We start from the raw sequence: 21,829 nt of genomic DNA on the forward strand, positions 1-21,829 counted from the left end.
TGATGTATACAAAAATTATATTTTCAGACACCATTTGCAGTTGTGTAAATCAAGAATGATTGCACTGAGATTAAATGAAATTAGTCCAGAAATGTATCCACATACTCAACAGATTGTGTCCTTCCTCTGATAAATATAGAGGATGACACATGGTAACAGTGAAACAAAGGCCACACCTGAGAAAAGCCCACGGGAATAAGGAAACACCTGTTTGTGTTGTGGAAGAACAGGTGGGAGGCGGTGGTTTGCCGGCTCAATATCCTGTGCTTGAGATTACAAAGAACGATGAGCAGGGGCCTCTCTTTTTTTTCCCTGTGAGTTTATTAAGAAGCCGTCGCTGCTTTGCACTACACTGGAGATGCCTTTCCAGCATCGCATGGCTGCCCCCAGCTCCCTCCCCGTATCACCTCGCCGCGGTCCCTCGGTGCTTGCCATGCTTGTGCTGAATGCACACCGGTCTGCCTGCTGAGTAGTGCAGGAAGCCTTAATTATAGCCTGAAAATAATACTCGCTTCCCCGGGGAGCTTCACGAGTTATTCCTGTGGGGTGGGAAAAGCTGAGAGGGGCGACGCGGGGTTGGGAGGGGGGAACAAACAGTCGCTTCCCCGGCCCGGCCGCGGGCGGTGACGCCTCCGTGAGCGCCGGTGGGGCGGCTTCAGCACCACGGCCAGCTCCGAGCCGGCGGTGCGCTCCGGCCCGGCCCCACGGCCCCAACCCCAGCCCGGGAGGCGGGGCGGAGCCCGGCCGTGGACACAGCTACCGCCGCGGGGCGGCCTCGGTGCCCGCTCGGTCCACGCCCCGGGCCGGACGAGGGCTGGCTGCCCGAGCTCAGGCCCCCGCGCCCGCAGGGACTCGGCGCGCCCTCTGCACCGCCCTCTCGACCCCCGAGCAGAGCCTCGCACCCGGGGAGCAGCGCCCAGCGCCAGGGGAATCCCCCTTCCTCGGCAGGAGGGGTGCGTGGGGCGAGGGGAAGTCCCCGTCTGGGTCACGCTGCGAGAGGAGGAGGCGAACCCTTCCCTCGGGGCGTGGAAGGATGCCTAGGGCTCCGGTGGTACCTTCTCTCCCCGCCCCCCCCCATGGCTCAAAATCGACCCCACTCGCGCCTCCCTCCTCGCCCCCCCAGACGGGGCGTGTACAAAGCTCCCTCCCTCCCCCAGCCCTGGCAGCGCCTGGGGCTCCCCGCCGGGCCACGCTCAGGGGCCGCGAAAGGGCCGGCGGTGGCAGGAGGGCGGATAAACCGGAGCGGCCGGAGGTGGCAGGTTCCCCCTGCCGCCAGCGCCCTTGGTCTCCGCTGCCCCCCGCAGGCGCAGGGGTGGGGGATGTGGCACGTCGCGGTGCTGCCGGGGTGTAGCTCATTCCTGATGCCTCTGTTTGTCGCTGAGTTTTGAAGAGATTTATTGGCTGGCGCTTGCTAAACCACGCTTGAGTAATCCGAGCTGCTGCGCGGCGTGGAGAAGCCCCGGAGGGGGGGAACGTCACTCCCTCTGGCAGCGGAGCAACATTAGTCTTCCAGCCCTCTAACCACCACTACAGCGGCGGAAACTGCCGGGTCACAGCCATTTGCGTTGGAAAATTGGCGATGTTTGGTGCTAGAGATCGATTACCCTTGTAATCTTTCCCCCCACCTCCTCCTGCTTACCCCACCCCTACCCGCCCCAGACAATAGCGTCCGAGCTCCTCCGGGAAAAAAATAGCAAAGAAAGCAAGGAAAAAAAGAAAGAAAGAAAAAGAAAGAAACTGGGGGATGGATCTGACTCCAATAGGAACAGCGTGTATCTAGAAGTGGTGCTAATGGGAAGAGATTTCCGAGCTCCGGAGGACGATGGTTTGTCACAAAGGGTAGCTGGCTCGGTGCTGTGGGCTGGAGCCGTGTAGGAGATCCTTGGAGAAGTCATTGTGCACAGAAAACCGAAGACCTGTACAAACATGCCTGTTCGCAGAGGTCATGTGGCACCACAAAATACATTTTTGGGTACAATCATACGAAAATTTGAAGGGCAAAGTAAGTTCTCTCTTCTATCTATTTTGCTACAGTAGTTTGATTCTGCGTGTGTCTAAATGGACAGCAGTTCCAGACCGTTTTAAGTTTGTAGCTTGTAAAGAAAACCCCACAGGTAAGGAGGGCATCCGTGGCAGGAGTAACATTGTTTTTGATCTGGAACAGATATTATTGACTTGAATTATGCGGCTTTTTTTTTTCCTCCGGTTTCAAGGAATAGTTTTTATCTTTGACTGTATCCATATTGTATAGCTATAGAAGTTGTATCTCTTACCTTCTTCTGAACTGGTGAGATGGCTCTAAAAGCAGAGTGTAGAATCTTGCTGCCTGTGCAATGTCTGAAAAAATCAGCTAGATTTATTGTTATTATTGTTATGGTTATTAATTATCATTAATTATCATTGCATTTTCAAAATAAAGCAGAACAGTCAGACTTTGATTTAGAGGAAACAGATAGTATGCAAAAGAGTTATTAAAGGGAAAATACTCACCTTGTTGTCATGACTGCATTTTAATCCAGCTGTCAAGTATTCCTGCTTTGTTTATGGAAGCTTAAAATATCTATCAAACCAGTGCAAATGCATCCTCAGGGAGAGTCTGTAAGATCTTTTCCAATGCAGCAGTTTACTACCTGTCGAGGAGGCTGAAGCTGTTTTTCCTGGCTGGAACTCTGGTTTACTCTTAACAGTAAGGAGGAACACTTGATGCTTAAAATGAATTTCATTTAGAAACACTAGTTTTTATATATGTACATTTATTTAAATATTTAGCATATTTTTAGTGTCGGTCTGGTGCAAACCTTACAGCTAACTCCAGTTTATATACTTCATTATACTTAAACCCACATTACCAATTTAATAAATTATTCGAGAAAAAAAAAATTAAGACAGCGTTCGTAGTCCTAATTTATCTAAATACTAAGTCAGTGTTGCTACTCAAGTAAAGTTTTTATGCAGTAAAGTGTATATATTTTGAAGAGAATAAAGCACTTCCTACTACTAATAACTAGGCAAGTGATAGTGAAAATTCAGCATACTTAAAAGATAGTAAAAAAAGCAAGAACGAAATCTACATTTTTCTCTCCAAATATTTTACTGTGTTCAGAGGTAGAATAACTTTTAAATTTTCAAGACTTGTACTGCTAACTTGGTGCTGCATAAAAAGTCTTCTATAAAGCAAGGGACCTAATAGTGTGATTAAGTAAGCAGAAATTCATACTATTAACAGTAAATGTATCAAAGCTACACATTTATAATTACAATGGGAGTAGTGTGTTATAGTGGTAAAAAGAAATAACAATTGAAAACTTTTGAACATTCCTGTCAGCTGAGGATTTGGGAAAGGATGATGTACTGAGGCACAGAACTTCAACAGAGAGTGTAAAATGTTTTCAACATCACAATCTTTGGTTTTCATGTACTTTCATATTCCTTTTTTTTACTAAGGAATATTTTCTTTTATGAATGTAACTTCCAATACAATCACACACAAAAAAAAAATCATCATACTCTTTTCTAGATATTTTGTTAAAATACTGACTATAAACTTGCTGTCATTCACCTCAATGAAAATCCCTACAGAGTAGACTCAGGTGGTTGGACCTTATCCCAGGAAGCCCTTCACTTGAGTAGAGCCCCCATCCTGAGGCCCCACATTCTCCCAAAAGAAGCTACTAACTCTTCAAGGACTTTCCTGAAGTTACAATTGACAGGGTGATGCTCATTGCCTGGGTTTCAGTGAAGCCTAAAAAGACAACATTTTGAAGTCAAAGGCGTTTTGCAAAAGGCTTGCATAATCTGGTTTTATTGCCTTAAAAGATGCCTATCTTCATCTTTAATGTACCCCAAATTTATTGGAGTTTCTTTAAAAGCTGTGGGTCAAATTAGCTACATTAAATGACTGAATATCTTTGCATTTCAGGCATCCCAGAGAAAAGAAGGGTTGTTTAGCATCTACCTATGCAATCAACACTTTATGAAATGTTGGAGTACTAAAAATGCATCACTTTCTTTTATTGCAGATAAAAAATTCATCATAGCTAATGCCAGAGTGCAGAATTGTGCTATCATCTACTGCAATGATGGCTTCTGTGAGATGACTGGGTTCTCCAGGCCAGATGTCATGCAGAAGCCTTGCACCTGTGACTTTCTTCATGGGCCAGAAACCAAAAGACATCATATTGCCCAAATTGCTCAAGCACTGCTGGGGTCAGAGGAGAGGAAAGTAGAAGTCACCTATTATCACAAAGATGGTAAAGTCTGTTTTTATTTTCAAAACTTTTGATGTGTTTGGTTATCAGTTGATTGGTAGAAGAAATGTGTATGATCTGCTGGCCAGGCCCTTTGCTGGAGCAAATTGTAATTTCTCTGAAGTCCAGTGAAGTACACTTGCATATACCAGTAAGGGTTCTGCCCTGAAACAGTGGGTGTCTAGAGTATGTCATTGTACACTGACTCTAACAGCTGAATGAAGCTTGCACTGGGTTTGCAACTGTTGAACAAAAGTTGTCCTCTTGGTTGGTTTAAAGCAGAGCTAAATATCTTAAAATAAACAGCCCTACAAAAATGAAACAGTGACAAAAGCACAGAGGGGATGTTCTGTGAATGTGAATTTTTATGAACTGTTTCATCTCACAGGACATAAGAATGGTGTATCGGTTTCAGGGGGCCTAACTGGGCTTGCCTCACACAATTGGAACCGTATCTTGGTTTAAATTCAATATTTTACTGGAAAAAGTACAAGGTTAAAAATAGCAAAAATTGGCCTATCATTAAGAAAGCATTAGTTTATAAAGAAAGAGATAAGTATTTTTCAGATATGAGATATTGTAAAGTTAGAGTGCCTGAACCACAGAAGTTGTCCTAGAATTATATTGTCAGAGTAAAAATTCTGGGATGGCTAAACTATGAAGAGTTTCCCTGTTATTCAGTGAAGACTCAATATATGAAGAGTGACTAGATCTGCTATTCTGATGTTTTTATCCTGTTAAGAGCATAAAATGAATAAATGACTGTGTTTGCAGAATTAAAAAATGCATATGTATGAAAACTAATTATGATACATAACAGTTATATGTAGGGTTTTGGTGTTTGTATTTTTTGGGGTTTTTGTTTGTTTGTTTGCTTTTTTAATTACCCAGGGTTATTCACAGAAATATCCATCTTTCAAACAAATCCAAGCAATGGATAAGTGTGGTGTACCTTATTCTGTCTCTTGCTGTATACACTCTTGGGAGAAGGAAAAGGAAATTCATATTCAAATGCTGAGCTTAAATTAGCTCTGGAAAAGTGCCAGTGTGTTGTTTGCATCAGTTTTAGAATCACATGCAATGGATGCTCTTGCATTTTAAAGTCACAGAGTTAAAGCCTGTTCTCAATAATTCTGTTGTTATCTCAGAAAGACTTAAGCAATATTATTTTTAGCTTAGGCTGGTATAATTCAGATAGGACTTGGGCCAATCGTTCTACCCACGCTACCAGTATACAAGCATATTCTTCTTAGCACATTTTCAGTAGAGTCCTTCATTCTTAGATCTGGTTTGGTGGTCTGGAGCAGATTTTGGTCAAGATTTGTTGTTGTAGCTATGCCTTAAACATGGATTTCCTAGGAGACCTGACACTGGATGTCTTTTACACATCTAGCCTGTGTTTGTGTTAACTTGGCATGTGTTGAAAATCTTATTGCAAAAGGAGAATGTCATTGCTAACTTTCACAGCCACCCGCCTGCAGCACTCTTTTGAGATCTGGTCATTTAAAAGTGCTTCAGTCACCCAAGTTATTAGGAGGGAGGAAAGGGTGCTTAACTGAAGTACTGCTTATCTGTCAACTACCGTAAATATGTATTTTTCTAAAATGATGAATTCTGGTATCGTGCAACACACCATAATCTGTTTGAGGTAAACCAAAGTAAAACTGCCTGTAAAAATCACCATATCTTTTGTAAGTAGTTTTGAATTTTGAAGCATGTTATAAATAAGAGTTATGGGTAATTCAGTGTAAACAGTCTTATGCGTAAGAGTTCTCAACGAATTAACTTCTGTGAATAATTTTATTAAATTACTACACCATGTATTGGAAGGTTAAGGAATTTCAAAAGCTGTAGACAACAGTTCTGACAAATTTGGATTTAATTCCTCAAAATTTTACTGGTCAAAATGTGAATAGGAGTTACCATATGCACTCCTAAATTTAAACAAATACAGGTAAATTATTTTTAATTGTAAATATGATTTAAAATATCAAGTCACTGATTACAGGCAAAAATTGACAAAATATAAGACTGGTCTGACACTCAAATGCACGAATGTCTGGCAGCTTGATCATTTGTATATACAGATTATTTTGTTTCATTCCACACGATGTTCAATTTCTTTACAAAATGTGATAAAAAGATTTGAAGTTTATGTGGTATCATAAAAGTCAAATGACCTAAATGACGGATATAATAAATGTCAGTAACTGTTCTATAGCTATTCTGAATTAATGGAAAGATATACTTCCTTTTTTATATTCACTTCTTCACTTTTTCAAATTTGCAAATTTGTTTTTGCAATATATGAAGCGTGTATCTATATTTATATATACACACTATATATAACATACTCTGCGTATTATAACAATATACAAAATGGTGATACCTAACAAGGACTTCCTCCAGATTCTGAAGCAAAATGAATTTTCTAAAAAATCTGAAATTTTAGTGCCTGGTTAGTGGCTTATTTTGTACTGTGTGCTCAGAGCAAATAAGAGAATATTTTAAGAGGTTAATACCAGCACAACGAGAAATGTAACTTTCTCCGTGTGAGTAACTCAAGGTATTCCAATGAACTAGCCACTGCCTGATTTGACATTATATTTCATAGTCACCCATTGTATAATATTTAGCGTAATACTAAGCATGCAGAGGAGGAAAACAGCTCATGAAGGTGTGAATTGCTTGAGGTTCTACCGACGGGAGTTTGTGAAGACAATATTACACAGTCCTGAATAAATGTTTAGTGATTCCAAATAAAACTTTATTCCATATCATATTATCAGTTCTTCTGAATAAGCCACTGATTATATTAAAAATTCTTTTAATATGTCGAAGTAAAGTAAATGTCAGTGGGATCATATATCCTGTCATTTATAAAGCTAATCTGTCATGAGAAGTCCAGCAATGCAGATATCAGGAAGGGAATCACTCTGTAACTAATGCTTTTTCTTTTTAGTTCTAAATACCACCTCACATAGTTTTAAAATGTCACAGCTTTAAAGTTCAACTTGAAAGGAAATTCTTGCACTAGAAAAATGGTATTGCATGTGTACTGGGAAATAGGATTCTGATGTTCTCTACTGGTCTATAGTTCACTCTTCTAAATGAAAGAAAGTGCCAAGTTATTGAGTTTTAAGCATCTTGATGATGCAACACTGCTGCTGCTAGTTCACTGCTTTAACCTTTAGGTCAGATCACATGCTTGAAGAAAATGGGACAGAAGGAAAAAAAATTGTAGCAGGTGGATTTTCGTAAAATGGCAGTTTCTTGTATCTATACTGCCTTAAACAAGGCAGACAGAAGATACAGTGGCCAAAGAATGCAAATTGGAGGTATCAGGGTTTTATAAATGTGTTACCTAGACTGGGGACATTTCCCTTTCCAGTGTGCAGTGTGGGGAGGATGCAGAGGAGAGCAGGGGGAATACTTGCAATAGCTTTGTGTAATGGTTTAGGTGGCACGAAGGTGGGATGCCAGCATTACCTATGCACCCAGCAGGCCCCATCCCAAACACACCGGCGCCGTGTCTTCATAGTTTTTAACATTTGCAGCTAAAAGCCTTATTAGCTCATCTTGCAGTATTTGTATCAGAATCAGATTGTTAGTATAGCCTTCATCTGTTTTTAATTTCTCCTCACTCCTTTTTCCTTTTCTAAGGCTATTTACACAATCCAGGCAAAGTTCTAGTCCTCTCTCCTGTTAAAGTAGTGCCACAGTAGGTGATTACATAGTTATCAAAAGAATTAATTACAACTGAGGAAAATCATTAATGGGAGCAGATGCATGCCAAAATTAAGGGTTCAAATTTATAGGTTCTTATAACACAAGAAGTTCCACAAATGTCAGTGGTTGTACTCATGGGATTAGACTCAGTAAATTTCTTTTTTTTTTTAATGTAAATATCCCCTTTTAAAAAGAACAATAGATAAATACAAACAAATCACAAGAACTATTATTTCGAAACAGATTTTTTTTAAGTCTTGCCCACTAGGCATTAACATCTGCTTAAATCAAAAATTATACTCTGATATCAAAGTAGCAGTATGGTATATACCTCACCATTTCACAACTTCATTTTCATGACTGATATAGGTATATGATCTGTATTATAGTTGAAAGTAAAATATTGTTTATACAGAATATCGGTTCTTATTTTAATAAAGTTATTTGTGGTGAAAATATTTGACAGATCTTCCTTTGAGGACTCCATTTTGCAAGTTTAAGTCATTATTGCATAAATCATTCTTGACAGCTGTAAAATATTGCTTGAGGTGGTAAAGCTGTAAAGATTTTGACATAAAAAAATATAATTATTTTGGGACTGAGAATGGATATATGATAATCAGAAAGGATTGTATCACACTGGATACTTTTTCACTTCTTACTCTATGCTTTGTGGACAACAGTGGGCTGTATGTGAGCTTACAGAGTATACCTCTTAAAGGAAGGTAAAGAGATAACTTAAGCTTACCCTATACACATCAGATATTCTAGGGAATAAAATGTAGTGTAGTGTAGAAGCACTACAGAAGAGTATAGGTTTAAGTAAAGATATGATTAAGCAACTATTTCCAGGGTGTTTACAAACGTCATAAATTACTTGCCACTTACCCCCTTGAGGAATCTAATTTGCTGTATTTGACTGCAAACTAAACATAATTGCATTTTCAAAACACAGTAACTTTCCAAACTAATATTTTTAAGGCCTTCTAAGCTCTCTTTTGATGGTAAGAAAATTTTTAAAAGCGTGTAAACACACTGACAAAATACAGTGAAAATATTATTAAGTGTTCTCAAGTAGAAAGATATGGACATCATTTAGAAGTTCGTCATCTAGACTTCAGCAAGCAGAGGTGTTTTATCACCTGTTGGTGTTCTATAAATGTTGTGAATATACAAATCAATTCAAAATGGAACTGAAAAGACCCTTGCATGTACGTAAAGTCCCTTTAGAATAGTTCTAACATGAGGGTCAGCAAGTGCAGTTGTTGTTTTGGGTTTAAGAAATATTATTAATATCTGACTGCATTTTGATAAAAGAAAGTGTTACCCCTCAACAATAAAAGTTTGAAAAACCTGTCTTAATGCAAGTTGCTTACAAACATCATTAAAAAACAAAAACAAACAAACAAACAAACAGATCAAATCTAGAATGTTACTGAAGGTATTGAACCTTCAGGAAATGGAGGACCTTGTCTTATGTCTCTTGTGCAATGGTTCTGCCTTAGGTTTTGATACTTGTCCTAAGAGATGTCCCGTTCAGTATCACTGGTTTCTCAACAGGGAGCAACATCAGCAGCAAGACGATCCCTCAATGATCAGAATATCCAATTTACCCACCCCTATTCAGTTATGGCTCCCATGCCTGCCCAGAACTGTGGGTCACTTCTTATTCACATTTCACACGATTATGATAAAGCAGCTCTCAGATATACTAAGCAAGTTTATTTATGTGCCAATTTCAATCATATTTTTCAGTTCCTTGGCTTTCTTTTCTTCTAAGGTTAAGATGAATCTATTTTCAATAAGAAGAGGGCTTTTATAGCAGGTCATTTTTTCCTATTTATGTATTTCTGGTAATGAGAGCCAGTATCTGAAATGAAAAGGAACAAAAATGAAATTGCCTTTCAAATTATTCTCTTTGTCAGTGTTTAGGGTCAGAAATGTATGATTAGATATACCTAACTTAAAAAAATAAGAATATAACTGCTATTGTTAGAGCTACTGCATCTTTGACAGAAAAAAAAAAAGTCTTCCTCAGCTTGGAAAAATCCCTTCCGACAGTTTTAAGTTCCTCCATGGCACAAACAAAAAACCTGCAGGCTAGTGGATCAGGAGGAATCTTTAATTTCAGTACAGTGACCTGAGGGAACTCTTCTGCCACTGGACTTCCCTAGTACAGTTTTACAGCAGTCACAGGTTCAACTTACACTAATCAAGAGACGCAAATTTCCCTTGTTTGAGCTACAAAGAATCAGTAAATGCCAACTTTTGAGAAGAGAGCCCCACAGTGGTAAGAAAGGTGTCACATTCTGAAGTCAAATGGCACTGGAAGGTTACGATATGATACACGTACTCAAAATTAAAGTTTTTCTAATGTGTTGAGGATGATAATATCCCATGGAGAAGAGTTTCATCTTTTTAATTAGGCATAGCTTCCCAAAGTTTTTTGTCTGCTTTGAATATGTTTCTTCCAGTTTAGGTTTTGGGTTATGAGACAAAAAGAATGGAAGCTGTTAGTCTACTTTTTGGTATGGTTTCACATGATCTTATTGTGTCCTCTTTTCATATTCAGTGTGCATCTTTTCTAATGTTATGTTCTGATAAGAAAGTTATCCCATACTCCTAATTTGCACTACTGCTTGGTTCTTTCTCCGTCAAATTGGCCCATGTATCAAAAAGAAATGCAGAGAGCAAATCAGAGACCATACCTTGCACGTGACATGGTGGAAGAGCAGCTGTTTTTCTAATAGCAGCCTTACGCATATTTAGTATTATACAAACTTCAGAACATCACACTTCAAATAATACCAATGTTGACATTGGTGCTGTTCTCTCTGGTTTCAAGCAATGGAAGGAGAATAGTGGTGTGGATTACGGCTTATTTTAGTGGTTTCAAGTCTGGTTTTGGAGTGTTCCCTACATATTTGACTTAGTGTATGACTCAGTCTATGTGCTAGACAGTCCATATTCTTCCCAGCTTCCCAGATAAGTTTGGAAAAAGCTTAATCAAGTAGTACAGGATTCAGAGGAGCAAGACCAAGCTGAATGGAAATTACTATCTCGCTGTGGAAACTGCATATCTCTAAAGCAATCAAAACTGTAGCTGTGAACCAGATCTAGGCAGACCAGATGCATGACAATGACAGTGGGGTGATGCAGCTCTATAGTTACAGCTGGTTTGGCACAGTCTACACCTCTGAAAGTTCACATCTCTGAGGTGAGAACGATTGGTGTTATAATTTCTTATAGCTTGAAATATTTTTTCTAGTATACTGGTTTTGTTTTAAAGGAAATAACATATATATTTGAATTATTTCTTATAAATTAAAACAAAATTTCCTATGGAAAACAGAATTTTATCTGTAACTAGTCACAAAATACTTTCGGACCTCCAGCATTTCCATAGATGCCCCATTTTAAGCTCCCCTCACCAACTTTCTTGTACAACATACCCTTTTCATTTCTATTTTTCTTGAATCTTTAATTCTGTAGTCACAGTGACATCTTATCAGTAGAGATCACCACAAAGGATACCAAAATTCAATCTGCAAAAAAGTCAAAGTGAACAGTATAAAGGGAAGGTCATAGAATCATAGAATAGTTTGGATTGGAGGGGACTTTCAAAGGTCACCTAGTCCACTCTCCCTGCCATGAGCAGGGACATCTTGAACTAGACCAGGTTGCTCAGACCGCCGTCCAGCCCAGCCTTGAATGTTTCAAGGAATGGGGCATGTACCATCTCTCTGGGCAATGTATTCTAGTGCTTTACCACCCACACTGCAAAAAATTTCCTCCTCTTGTGTAGCCTGAATCCCCACTCTTTTAGTTTAAAACCATCACCCCTTGTCTTATCGTAACAGGCCCTGCTAAAAAATCTATCCCCATCTTTCTTCTAGGCCCTGTTTAAGCACTGAAAGGCCATGATAAGGTCTCCCCGTAGCCTTCTCTAGGCTGAATCTCAACTCTCTCAACCTTTCCTCATACAGGACGTGTTCCATCCCTCTGATCATTTTTGTGGCCTCCTCTGGACCCTCTCCAACAGGTCCATGTCTTTCCTGTACTGAAGACTCCAGAACTGGATGCAGTACATGCCCTGTTCACTTCTTCTGTTTCATTAACCAGATTCTAGTTCTAGATCTCATTATACCTTGTTTTGATAATGCCCTCTATTAGAGCAGTGAAGTGTTATCCACAAAAAGAATATATTCCAGCTTCATTGTTAAGAAAGAGCTACCATATAATCAAAACCTAAAGAGGCTGTTTAAATGTCAGCATCATTAACTATTTCATTGCTGGTGGTTGATTGGAAATTACCAAAGAAAGCTTAGGCCAGAAATCACACGTACCTTCAGTACTTTCTTGCCTGCTGAAATTTCTTGCTTTCCTGTCCTTGTGTCTCCATAGTACCATAGTCAATAAAAATCCTTTCTTTTACATTTTGCCATGACCTGATTTAAATCCCTGATTTGGCACATAAGACTGCAGCGGAAACCAGAAAGTCTTGCCTAAATTGTCAGTTCAGTTCAGAGAAACACAACAAGAGTTTACTTCAAATAACTGGAAATTAGTACTTATTCTATTAACCAAATAAACTAAGCCTAGAGAAGTGTTTGCCTCTTTAGAGTAAATGCATGGGACTATGTAGTAACATTGTTTCTCCTCCCAGAAGCACTCCTAAGGGCCTGAGAGCAAGATATCAACACCGACAGATGCAGGACTTGGCTTGTGCACCCACGGCTTTTACAGAATTAAATCGCGAAGTTCAATTTTTGCAGCACTAAAAAACCTGATATTTAGGTATTAGAGCACTGCTGGTAGAGACATATTTTGCCATTGCTAACTAGTACTAGCTGTTTCTAAGCTGCTACGTAAAAAGACAACAAGTTATGAAAGAAACACATGAAACACAGAGAAAACCTTCCTCCTCCATTTTAATCCACAGGGCAGGGGGGCAGAGAGGACTTGAGATCAAGGATAGATATATAGCAGGGCTTTTGCCTTTGTCTTATACCTAAGCTGTTTGAAAAGCAGTTAATCATCATGTAAATACATTCCATCACTAACACACATGTTCTAAAGTTCTTTTCCCAGCTGTTCTCAGGCTTTGCAGACTGTGCCCTTTTGAGATTATTTATTTCTTAGAGCATTCTCTGCTGATTTTCATTCAAATCAATGCAAGTGTATCTCTGAAAATAGCTTGCACATTTCCTCCTTTCAAAACTCATTTGTGCCAAGCTGCCTTACTCCTTCCTATCTGGAAAAAAAAAAAAAAAAAAAAAAAAAGAAAAAGAGCCAAATAATCTCATTAGTATTTTGCATGTTTATGGCTGTTGTACAAGAAAGCATTTCTTTATATAGTTTCAAAAGAACATGAAACTCCATCATCCATAAATCCTATTGTCATGGTATTTAAGGTAAAATACTGTTACATTTCTGTCTACTTGCTTGAAAAGTGCCTTTCAATTCACAAGTGGGAAAGAAGAAAAGAAGAAGGAAAGAAGAATGAAAGAAAGAAGAAGAAATGAGGAAGGAAAGAAGGAAAGAAAAGAAGGAAAGAAAAGAAGGAAAGAAGGAAAGAAAAACTTAAGTCCATGATATTTTAAATAATGATAATACAAAAAAGGAAACCGTGTTCCTTTTTTTCTATCACAAGTTCCAAGCATTATTTTTGCATTATAAAATATACCAGGAATCAATTTAACACCAAAGTCCATCCAACAGATACGATACCACTTCCCAAAAGAACTATTTCTGGAGTCATGGACAACATACCATACTATGTGAGAGAATAATAGCCTTGAAGTACAAAACCAGGTATCTATAAATCAATATATGAGCCTTCTCTGTGGATTAATGGAGCAGCTCATGAACTGGTGTAAAAGACAGCCTGTGGGTAACGTCAATCCTGAACCAATCTGTGCTGGTCCACAGTTCAGAGCATCTTTAGTGCTTCTGTAATTTATACCGATTGCTTCTGGCAAAAGTAATATGAGGTGGCTTTAGTTTTGTTACCCACGGAGGCTCAAATAAAAGTTCTCCAGAGGGCTAAAGCAGAGTTTGAGTACTGTTTGATGGTGACCACACAACTGAATTGACACATTGTTTCTCTTTATCCTAAAAGTTGCAAATCACTTTCCTTGCACGTGAATTAGAACTGGAGTCTGAGAAGCTGCTCCCAAATAATTGTTAATTAAAACCTTTAACTGTTACTGCAGCTACAAGCAGAGCCAGTGCCTGATATGTGTGAAGTTTTTAGATCAGGTGCAAGGTACAGGGTCACATCCCCCTTCTCTGGTTATTGTTTATTTAAAGAGGAGAAAAGAGGAAAGAATATATGGTCCACAGTCAACTCTTCTTCCTAGCTGACAGGTATGCAATTCTATTTTATAAAATCAACTACACAAACCAAGGATATTACAGCTGAGGGAGCTTTTCAAAAGACCATGCAGGTCTATTTACATTCATTTCTGTTTGTATTTTTACCTCAATGATATATTAAAAAAATAACAACAAAACAAAAACAAACACCACAAAAACCAAACACTGTCTCTACAGAACTCAACATAAGCAAAACATAATTTTTAGCCAGATAAATACATTCTGTGTGGCTGATTGTATTTCTAACATGATGTCTCTCACATTTTAATATGCAAGAGCATTTGTTCCTGCTTTATGAGAAATGAATGAATTGTTTCCCTTTTAAGTAATAAATTGGTCTTAACCCCTTTTCCTTTCACCTTGAGATCATTTTCCTGTAAATAATAAAAAGGATTTAAAAAAAAAAAAAAAAGTGAATAAAGCACTTTATTTCTAGTTTCCCAGGAATTTCAGAAAATATATCAACTGGTTTTTGAAACTACGGAGAAAAAAATTGACATGTTTAACCTCGATTGTTACCCTGAAAGCAGATTATCCAAACATTTTTTTGCCCCTTGTAGACCACTGGCATTAAAATGTTAGACATAACTAAAGTATTATAGTTATAAAGATCACGCTGAGTTTCAGTTACTCTAAGGGATATGCCTGACCTGAACTTTTACATCTAAAAGCAAACGTAGTACTAGATTTTCAATTATATCTGTTGTGTCATATACATATATTATAAAACGGCATTTCACCCTCTCAAGAATTTTAACCACCACTTTGAGGAACTGCCAGTATAATCTCCTATGCCATCATACAATACAAACTGATGTTTTATAGTCCACAACAGTTTTACTAATAAAGCATTATTCTTACTGTAATATGTACATTCAATCACAGAGAGTCTGAACTGAACAGCAAATTAAAGTGACTTCAAATGCGCTGATTGACTAATGCAGTGAGTCTCTTACCTTGAAAGACAGATCATACTTTAAAAGTTCACAGTTCCAAACCATCATTCTCTACCATATTTTGTACTCCTCTCTTTTCTACGACAGTACACTAAGGTTGAATTGTAACATTTCCAAGTGTAGACAAAAGCATTGTGCATATATAAATAAATGCCACAAAACCCCACAGCCCCACCATGATAAAGTCTAAGAAATGGATAACAGAGTGATAATATGAAATTATATTCAACAGGGAATAGTTCTGTAAAACAGTCTTTAATAGGAATTGCACTGAATAGGAATCATTCCTAAATTAGTATCTCAGTCGACAGACAGGTCCAAGAAAAGAGACACCCTAGGATGATGCAGCTGTGTACATGTCTCTGGCCTGTCTGTAATAAAGGATAATTTCTAGAGAAACATCATCTTCTGTTAGATAGAATACGCACTGTAATGTTCCCTGAGTGCTACAACGGGGTGAGAGACAGCTGAGGTTATTCTGAATGGCAGAAGGGGCCAAAGTGTTTCCTTTTGTTGCCACATGGTTAAAGAAAGCAAAGATGGAATTCATCTTTTTCCCATATAAGCCCCATATCAAATTCAAGGGCTTCCAAATTCTATACAGGAAATAGCATTGTCAAATAAATTACAAAGAAAAAACACAGGAGGTGTCGTTAAAAAAGTTCAGTGGCTGCTAAGCTTGCAATTTTTCCAAACAGAAAAAACTTATCATTTGCAAGGCTCATACTGGACTTTGTTGTGTAGTTGTAACACTTATTCAGGAGAACCATGAATCAGTCATACAGAGCCTATGAATTCTTAAACCACACTGATATTTTAAAAGAAAGCAAAACTTTATCTTATCTGAGCATTATCTGTCTTTAACTGATGCTGCATGTATCATATAAAGAAAAAGGCTTTATTTCGTAACAAAACAAAGAAACCTCCCACTCTCCAAACATTCAAATAACTGAAATTTCATCACACTCTAGCTTGATTCAGCTTTTTAGGTGTGTATAATGGAGTCTGTCCTGCATGATCCTGAATACTTGTGAGCGTTATATAAACTTGCCAATGGGAGAATGGCCATTTCTGGAGGATATATTACATCTGTTGAGATCCAACTGGCTCATCTCTTAACTTGATATATTAACCAGGGATATTCTCATAAAGCAGTTTAGATTGTAAATTTTTCCTCTCTTGGATTTCACCCTTCGTTTGTATCTTGTTTTTTAGAAACTGGCACAATCTGTATAACAAGTAAAGCTTTGTTTCACATGGGAATCTTTAAATAGCAATCAGTCAGCCGTGTTTGCATTTGGAAAGCATTCTGTTAGCATGGCACATATTCTAACTAATTTATAACATTTTACCACTCCAGTATAGCGAAGAAGTAATTTTTTTTTTTTAGATTGGTCTTTTTATGCAATCATATTTTCATAGATTCAAGAAGAATTTAGGTCAGGAGGAGACTCAGGAGGACCTCCAGTCCAGCCTCATGCCGAAAGCAGGAGCAACACAGAATTCAGACCAGGTTGCTTAGGGCTTAGTGTAATTTGGTGCTGGAATGGAAACCACACAGCCTCTCTGAGCAACCTGTTCCAGTGCTCAGTTACCCTCATATTGAAACTGGTTTCTCCTTAATACTATGTCAGAACCTCTCCCATTTTAATTTAAAGCACTGTTTATCATTCTTCTGCCATGCACTTCACTAAGGAAACAATCTTATCTCCTACTAATTTCCTCATAGATACTGAAAGGCTGTTATTACATCCTTCAAAGTTGTCTCTTTGCTCCTGGACAAGGCCAGTTTCCTCAGCTTTTCCTCACAGAACATGTGCTGTAAGTCCATATCCATCTTGGTGGCCTCTGCTGGCCTCACTGAAGTTTATCAACGTCTCTCTTATACTAGGGGTCCAAAGCTGGATGCACTATTCCAGGTGTGACCTAATGACTGCTGAGGAAAGAAGTATCACTTTCCAATTGACTATGCTCCTATTGACTATGCATCCTGACTATGATGATACAAAGCAGTGTGCTTTATTCTGGACACAGCTGGACTCAAATTTGTCAAGAGATCCCTGATGCAATCATCTGCCACTACCTCGAACCCTGTCTCAAGATTCAAATGTCTCCCAGACTGAGGCAGTGAGTGTGTAGAATACCTTGGCTTTATCTGCATCCACTCTCACTGATCACCCTCCCCACTCAGCAGCAGGTTCAAGTTATGCTTTTTTATTCTTTTACTGCTAACATAGCTAGCAACAGAAGCTCTACTTGTTGCCCTTGATATCCGTAGAGTTTCAAGTGTAGCTCAGCTTTTCCTTTCCTAAGACCATCCCTGCATGTCTGGACAGTGTTTCCATATTCCTCCTTTGCAGTTTGCCCGTCCTCCTACCTCCTTCATATGTCTATTTTTTTCTTTTCTATTTTATTTTTTTTCTTGCACTGGAGATCAGTCATGAGGTCTCTGCTGAGCCAGCTGGTATTCTGATACATCTACTCATTTTTCTGAGTATTAGGACAGACTGATACTGTGCTTGAGGGAGGGTGTTTGAGCTATACCCTCAGGAAAGTTTGAAAAACCAAAGAGTTATTTACTGTCTTTTTTTTTTTTTCTTAATACAGCAGCCCATATGCAGGTACTTTACACATCTTTTATTTTATTCATTGGCATTCTGTACAACTTTTATAGATGCCTCTAACTTGAATGTTCAATCAAGTTTTATACATGACATTTTACATAGCTTAGGTACACTTATACATGCATTAGACAATCCTGTTAACATTATACATTAAAGATGGTTGAAATTGCAACCTTGATCTTTTTCATATTTCGCTACTATGTACTACGTGGTATAAATTCCATGTTGCTACCCATTTTATTATGAGGAACTATATGTTCTGTGTTTTCCACTATTGGAGTCAAATCTGCCTGACCTGTTAGGCATTTGCTCAGTTTTCTTTGGAAGATTTTTCTATACAACCATGTGTTGGAGTTAAGGAGAAAAAAGACATTCTAATGCTTATTTTGCCATGGATTACAGTCATCTGAACAGTTTAATGCTAAAGATAATCACAATGGTGTTCTTCTTGTGAGTTTTAGAAGCAGCTAATCAATTGTCTTATTCTGGGAGATAAATGCAACTGCCACTGGCAAACAACTAGGATATCCCTGGTGCACGTTATTCAGCACTTCATTCCCATCATTAAAAATGTGCAGAAAACAGATCTTCTAAGAGATAAATATTTTGCACATCGTGTGGAAATCTTGTAGTGGCTTTCAGTAGTGAGGCAACCTCATTGAAATATGGTCTCAGAAGAAACATTTTCTTACATAGGTCATGACAAAAGACAACATTCCTCCATTTCTCTTCTGCCACTTTTTATTTCATATTTTCTTCAAGAAATGATAGATACTGTGATTTTGTCCCTATGCTCTTCCTTCCAGGTTAGTGACTAGGGGAGATAGAAATCTGCTGTTTTCTCCAGGGGTTAATACTGCCCTTTTCCTTCAGGAGGATGCCAAGCACCCTTCCCCTACCCTGCCAAACACCGCAGTCAGTATATCAGCATTGCAGTGTGCTCACTACCTCCAGACAGGAGCTCAGCACATCTGGCTGCCCGTGGTGATGGCAGTCAGCACCGCACTGGCCTCTGACACATGGAGTGCAATGTGTCAGCAGCAGAGCATTCAGGAATACTGCAGCTTTTGTGGCACCCCAGTGCTGTCAGGTCCATAGTTTAAAGTAGTGCCCTTTCAAATACCCGCAGTTTAGGGTTGTGATTCTAGCTGGGGACATTGGAAAAGAGAATGGAGACATGATCTCACTGGTTTAAGTCCCCCCAGCTGGGTGGCCTGACAGCCTATTCAGATCTGTAACTGGTTCTGTGTTTTCTTTCAGTTCTCTATATGAAGACAAGGAGTGTTAAAAAACACAATGTGACAATTAAAGCACATTTATTTAATATTATTGATGGTAAATTCAATGGATGTTTGAAAGCATTGATAAGCTTCATTAAAAATATTTCCACTGACTAAAACAGCATTGATGATAGTTTTAATTTTCTTATTAAAATTATTTTTCTCCCTATTGATTGCATGTTTGACACTTACAAATCTGTTTGTTTCATGCTGGATTTTGTTCCTCATCATCCTAATGTGATGTTTAAAAGTTCATCAATAAGACCTGCTTTACTGACTATCTAAAATAAACTGTCTTTTACTCTCTTCCTGTGTAAAAGATAAAAGTGTCTTGGGGGCGTACAACAGCAGTTCCTGGCATTACATTACCAATGCTAGTTGTCCCTACAATCAATTGATTTGATGATGCAGAAGAGAACATATCTAGCAGATGCATCATGATACAGTATTATGTAAGGATTTCTGATTTGTTTTTTTTTTTCAATTTAAGTATGTTTATTTCAACTCAGATGCAAAACCATTGCTACTGATACAGTAGTCAATGCGAGATTCACACACTGACAACATAATTGCAATCATTTCTGCATGTAACAGATATAGTCCAGTATTCAGGGTAGTAATTTCTATTAGTTTCATTTCTGCAATGGGTTAATTTAGTGTGCATAGCACTGTGACATGTGACTTAATTTTAATTTAAAGGAATGAGAAAATACAAATCATTTCTCATTCTCAAACTGGACTGAACTCTCATTTTCAGATTGCTCATTAATAGCCCACGGCAAATGTAGACTTGTTTTTGTCAAGGAGAACAGTTAAAGATACTTGTCCCTACAAGGTTCGTGTGAAGTCAGGGTGTGACCAAGAGCCAAAAGGATGGCTTTTCTAAGCCTTGTTTCTGATACTGTGCTTTACAGAGGAATCCAGTTATCTTTACAAACAGGTATTACAAAAAAACTTCCCTTTATGACTAACATAACTTCAGAAATGGTGTTTACTTCCCAGTTTTTAGGATCTTTATCTAAAACAAAAGAAATGTAAACCCAGCCTCCCCAACAAAATAAGTTTATGGGAAATATAGTAAATAGTATCAGATGAATTTAATATGGTAGTTATAATTACTCATAATTATATAATTATCATTAATTAGGATGCCTAACTCTATTTATCAAACAAGGATATAGTCAATATTACCATATAAAATTGGCTTGGCTCTGTATTAAATTGAAGTGCAAAAGTCAAACAGAAAACTTGATGTTGCACTTGAATTGGAGCCCTGTTTGGACTTCATGAGTGAGGATCCTCTTGAGAAGCTCTATATTACACACCATTCCAAAAGAAAAAAAAAAAAGCAGATATAAGCACTTTAAGAAATATATAAGCACAACAAGAAAGCACGTGCATAAATGACTGTATGAAACTGCATGAAATATTTTAGTCCTTGGCAGAACTGTGGGATAGCAACAACAGAAATATTTCCTTTCAGGCTCCACCCTACTATTCATGTCATCTTTCAACTGAGTCATTTCTGCAAATGCTGAATTTCTCTATACCCAGATTTAAAATAGCTGAATTCAAAAGCAGGAAGACAAGCTTGGACATTTTTACCCTACTAGGAGAAAATTAGATCTGAGGTCTGTTGGAAATTCAAATATGCAACATCTTCACAATTAAACTTTCAGGGTTGGTTTGGGCTTGTGCTAGTAAACGACATCTTCATTACAATGATTACTCCAAACATACAGGGCTTATAACCAACTTACAAAACAGCAGCAAGCAGGCAGAAAGCATGCAAAGGGCCTCACAAGCAGATCTCATATTGCTTGTACCACCAGGTGGGAAGAGCACATGAACAGGGAACACAGACCTTAAGGTAGAATTAACACATTGATTCCACGGGAATTGTTGCAAATGCCACAATTCAGGTTGGAGCTGTTTTTGTCTTTTATCTAGGCTTGCAAGGAGAGTAGGAAGGTGAGCTAACACCCCTTTCCTTCATTACCTCAATGAAAGCAAGCACACACTAGGCAGAGCAGAGGACTGAAAGTGAAGACTACCTCTTGGAAGTGTTTTAAACTGTTTTTCTTTCTCTTGAACCTTGCTAAAAGCATGGTTATTTATGGGATAGCAAAATGTCAGACTAATGATTTTTTCTGTAGCAGAGTAAAGTTACAAGATTTAAAGCAATATGCTGAGAAGTTGGATGTAGATTATTTGAAGGCAGATTATTTGAATGCTAGGTTTTCTTGATGTGCTTTTGTTTCACTGTATTTAATCTGGTTTCTAAAGCGATCAATTGGAAAAAGTGTTTAAAATAACTGGAGAAAAATTACTCAGGACTTTTTGATGCTACCTAATTAGATATTTCTGAAGGTCTGACTTATGACACATACAGAGCAGAGATACCGTAATTTGGGCTCTTATTTACTCAGTTTGGAAACTATACTGCAGTAAATTGCCAGGTCTGTACAGTTTTTGTTGAATGCTCAGGCATCTCTTGCTACATGAAAAGATCACATAACAATAACAAATGCTTCTGCAGGAAGCCAGGGAGCTGTGCAGGAGGGTCTCTGTGGACAAGCACCCACTCCCAGTCATAAGAAGTAATCACCAAACAA

At 38.4% G+C, this 21,829-nt stretch overlaps 1 protein-coding gene across 1 annotated transcript in view; it reads left to right on the plus strand.

Annotated features, from left to right (window-relative positions):
• Window positions 1-1,541: 1,541 nt before the first annotated feature.
• The window catches only part of KCNH7 (potassium voltage-gated channel subfamily H member 7), a gene marked incomplete at its 3' end in the record, with an annotated part of 217,766 nt that continues 197,478 nt past the window's right edge, over window positions 1,542-21,829 (plus strand). Inside the window, exons 1-2 of the mRNA XM_082056124.1 lie at window positions 1,542-2,002; window positions 4,020-4,250. Coding sequence (XP_081912250.1) covers window positions 1,927-2,002; window positions 4,020-4,250 — 307 coding nt within the window. The 5' untranslated portion in view covers window positions 1,542-1,926. The remainder of the gene's footprint in view (window positions 2,003-4,019; window positions 4,251-21,829) is intronic.

The sequence above is a fragment of the Streptopelia decaocto genome (genome assembly GCF_964273445.1).
Source record: "Streptopelia decaocto genome assembly, chromosome: 6".
NCBI classification, from domain to species: domain Eukaryota; kingdom Metazoa; phylum Chordata; class Aves; order Columbiformes; family Columbidae; genus Streptopelia; species Streptopelia decaocto.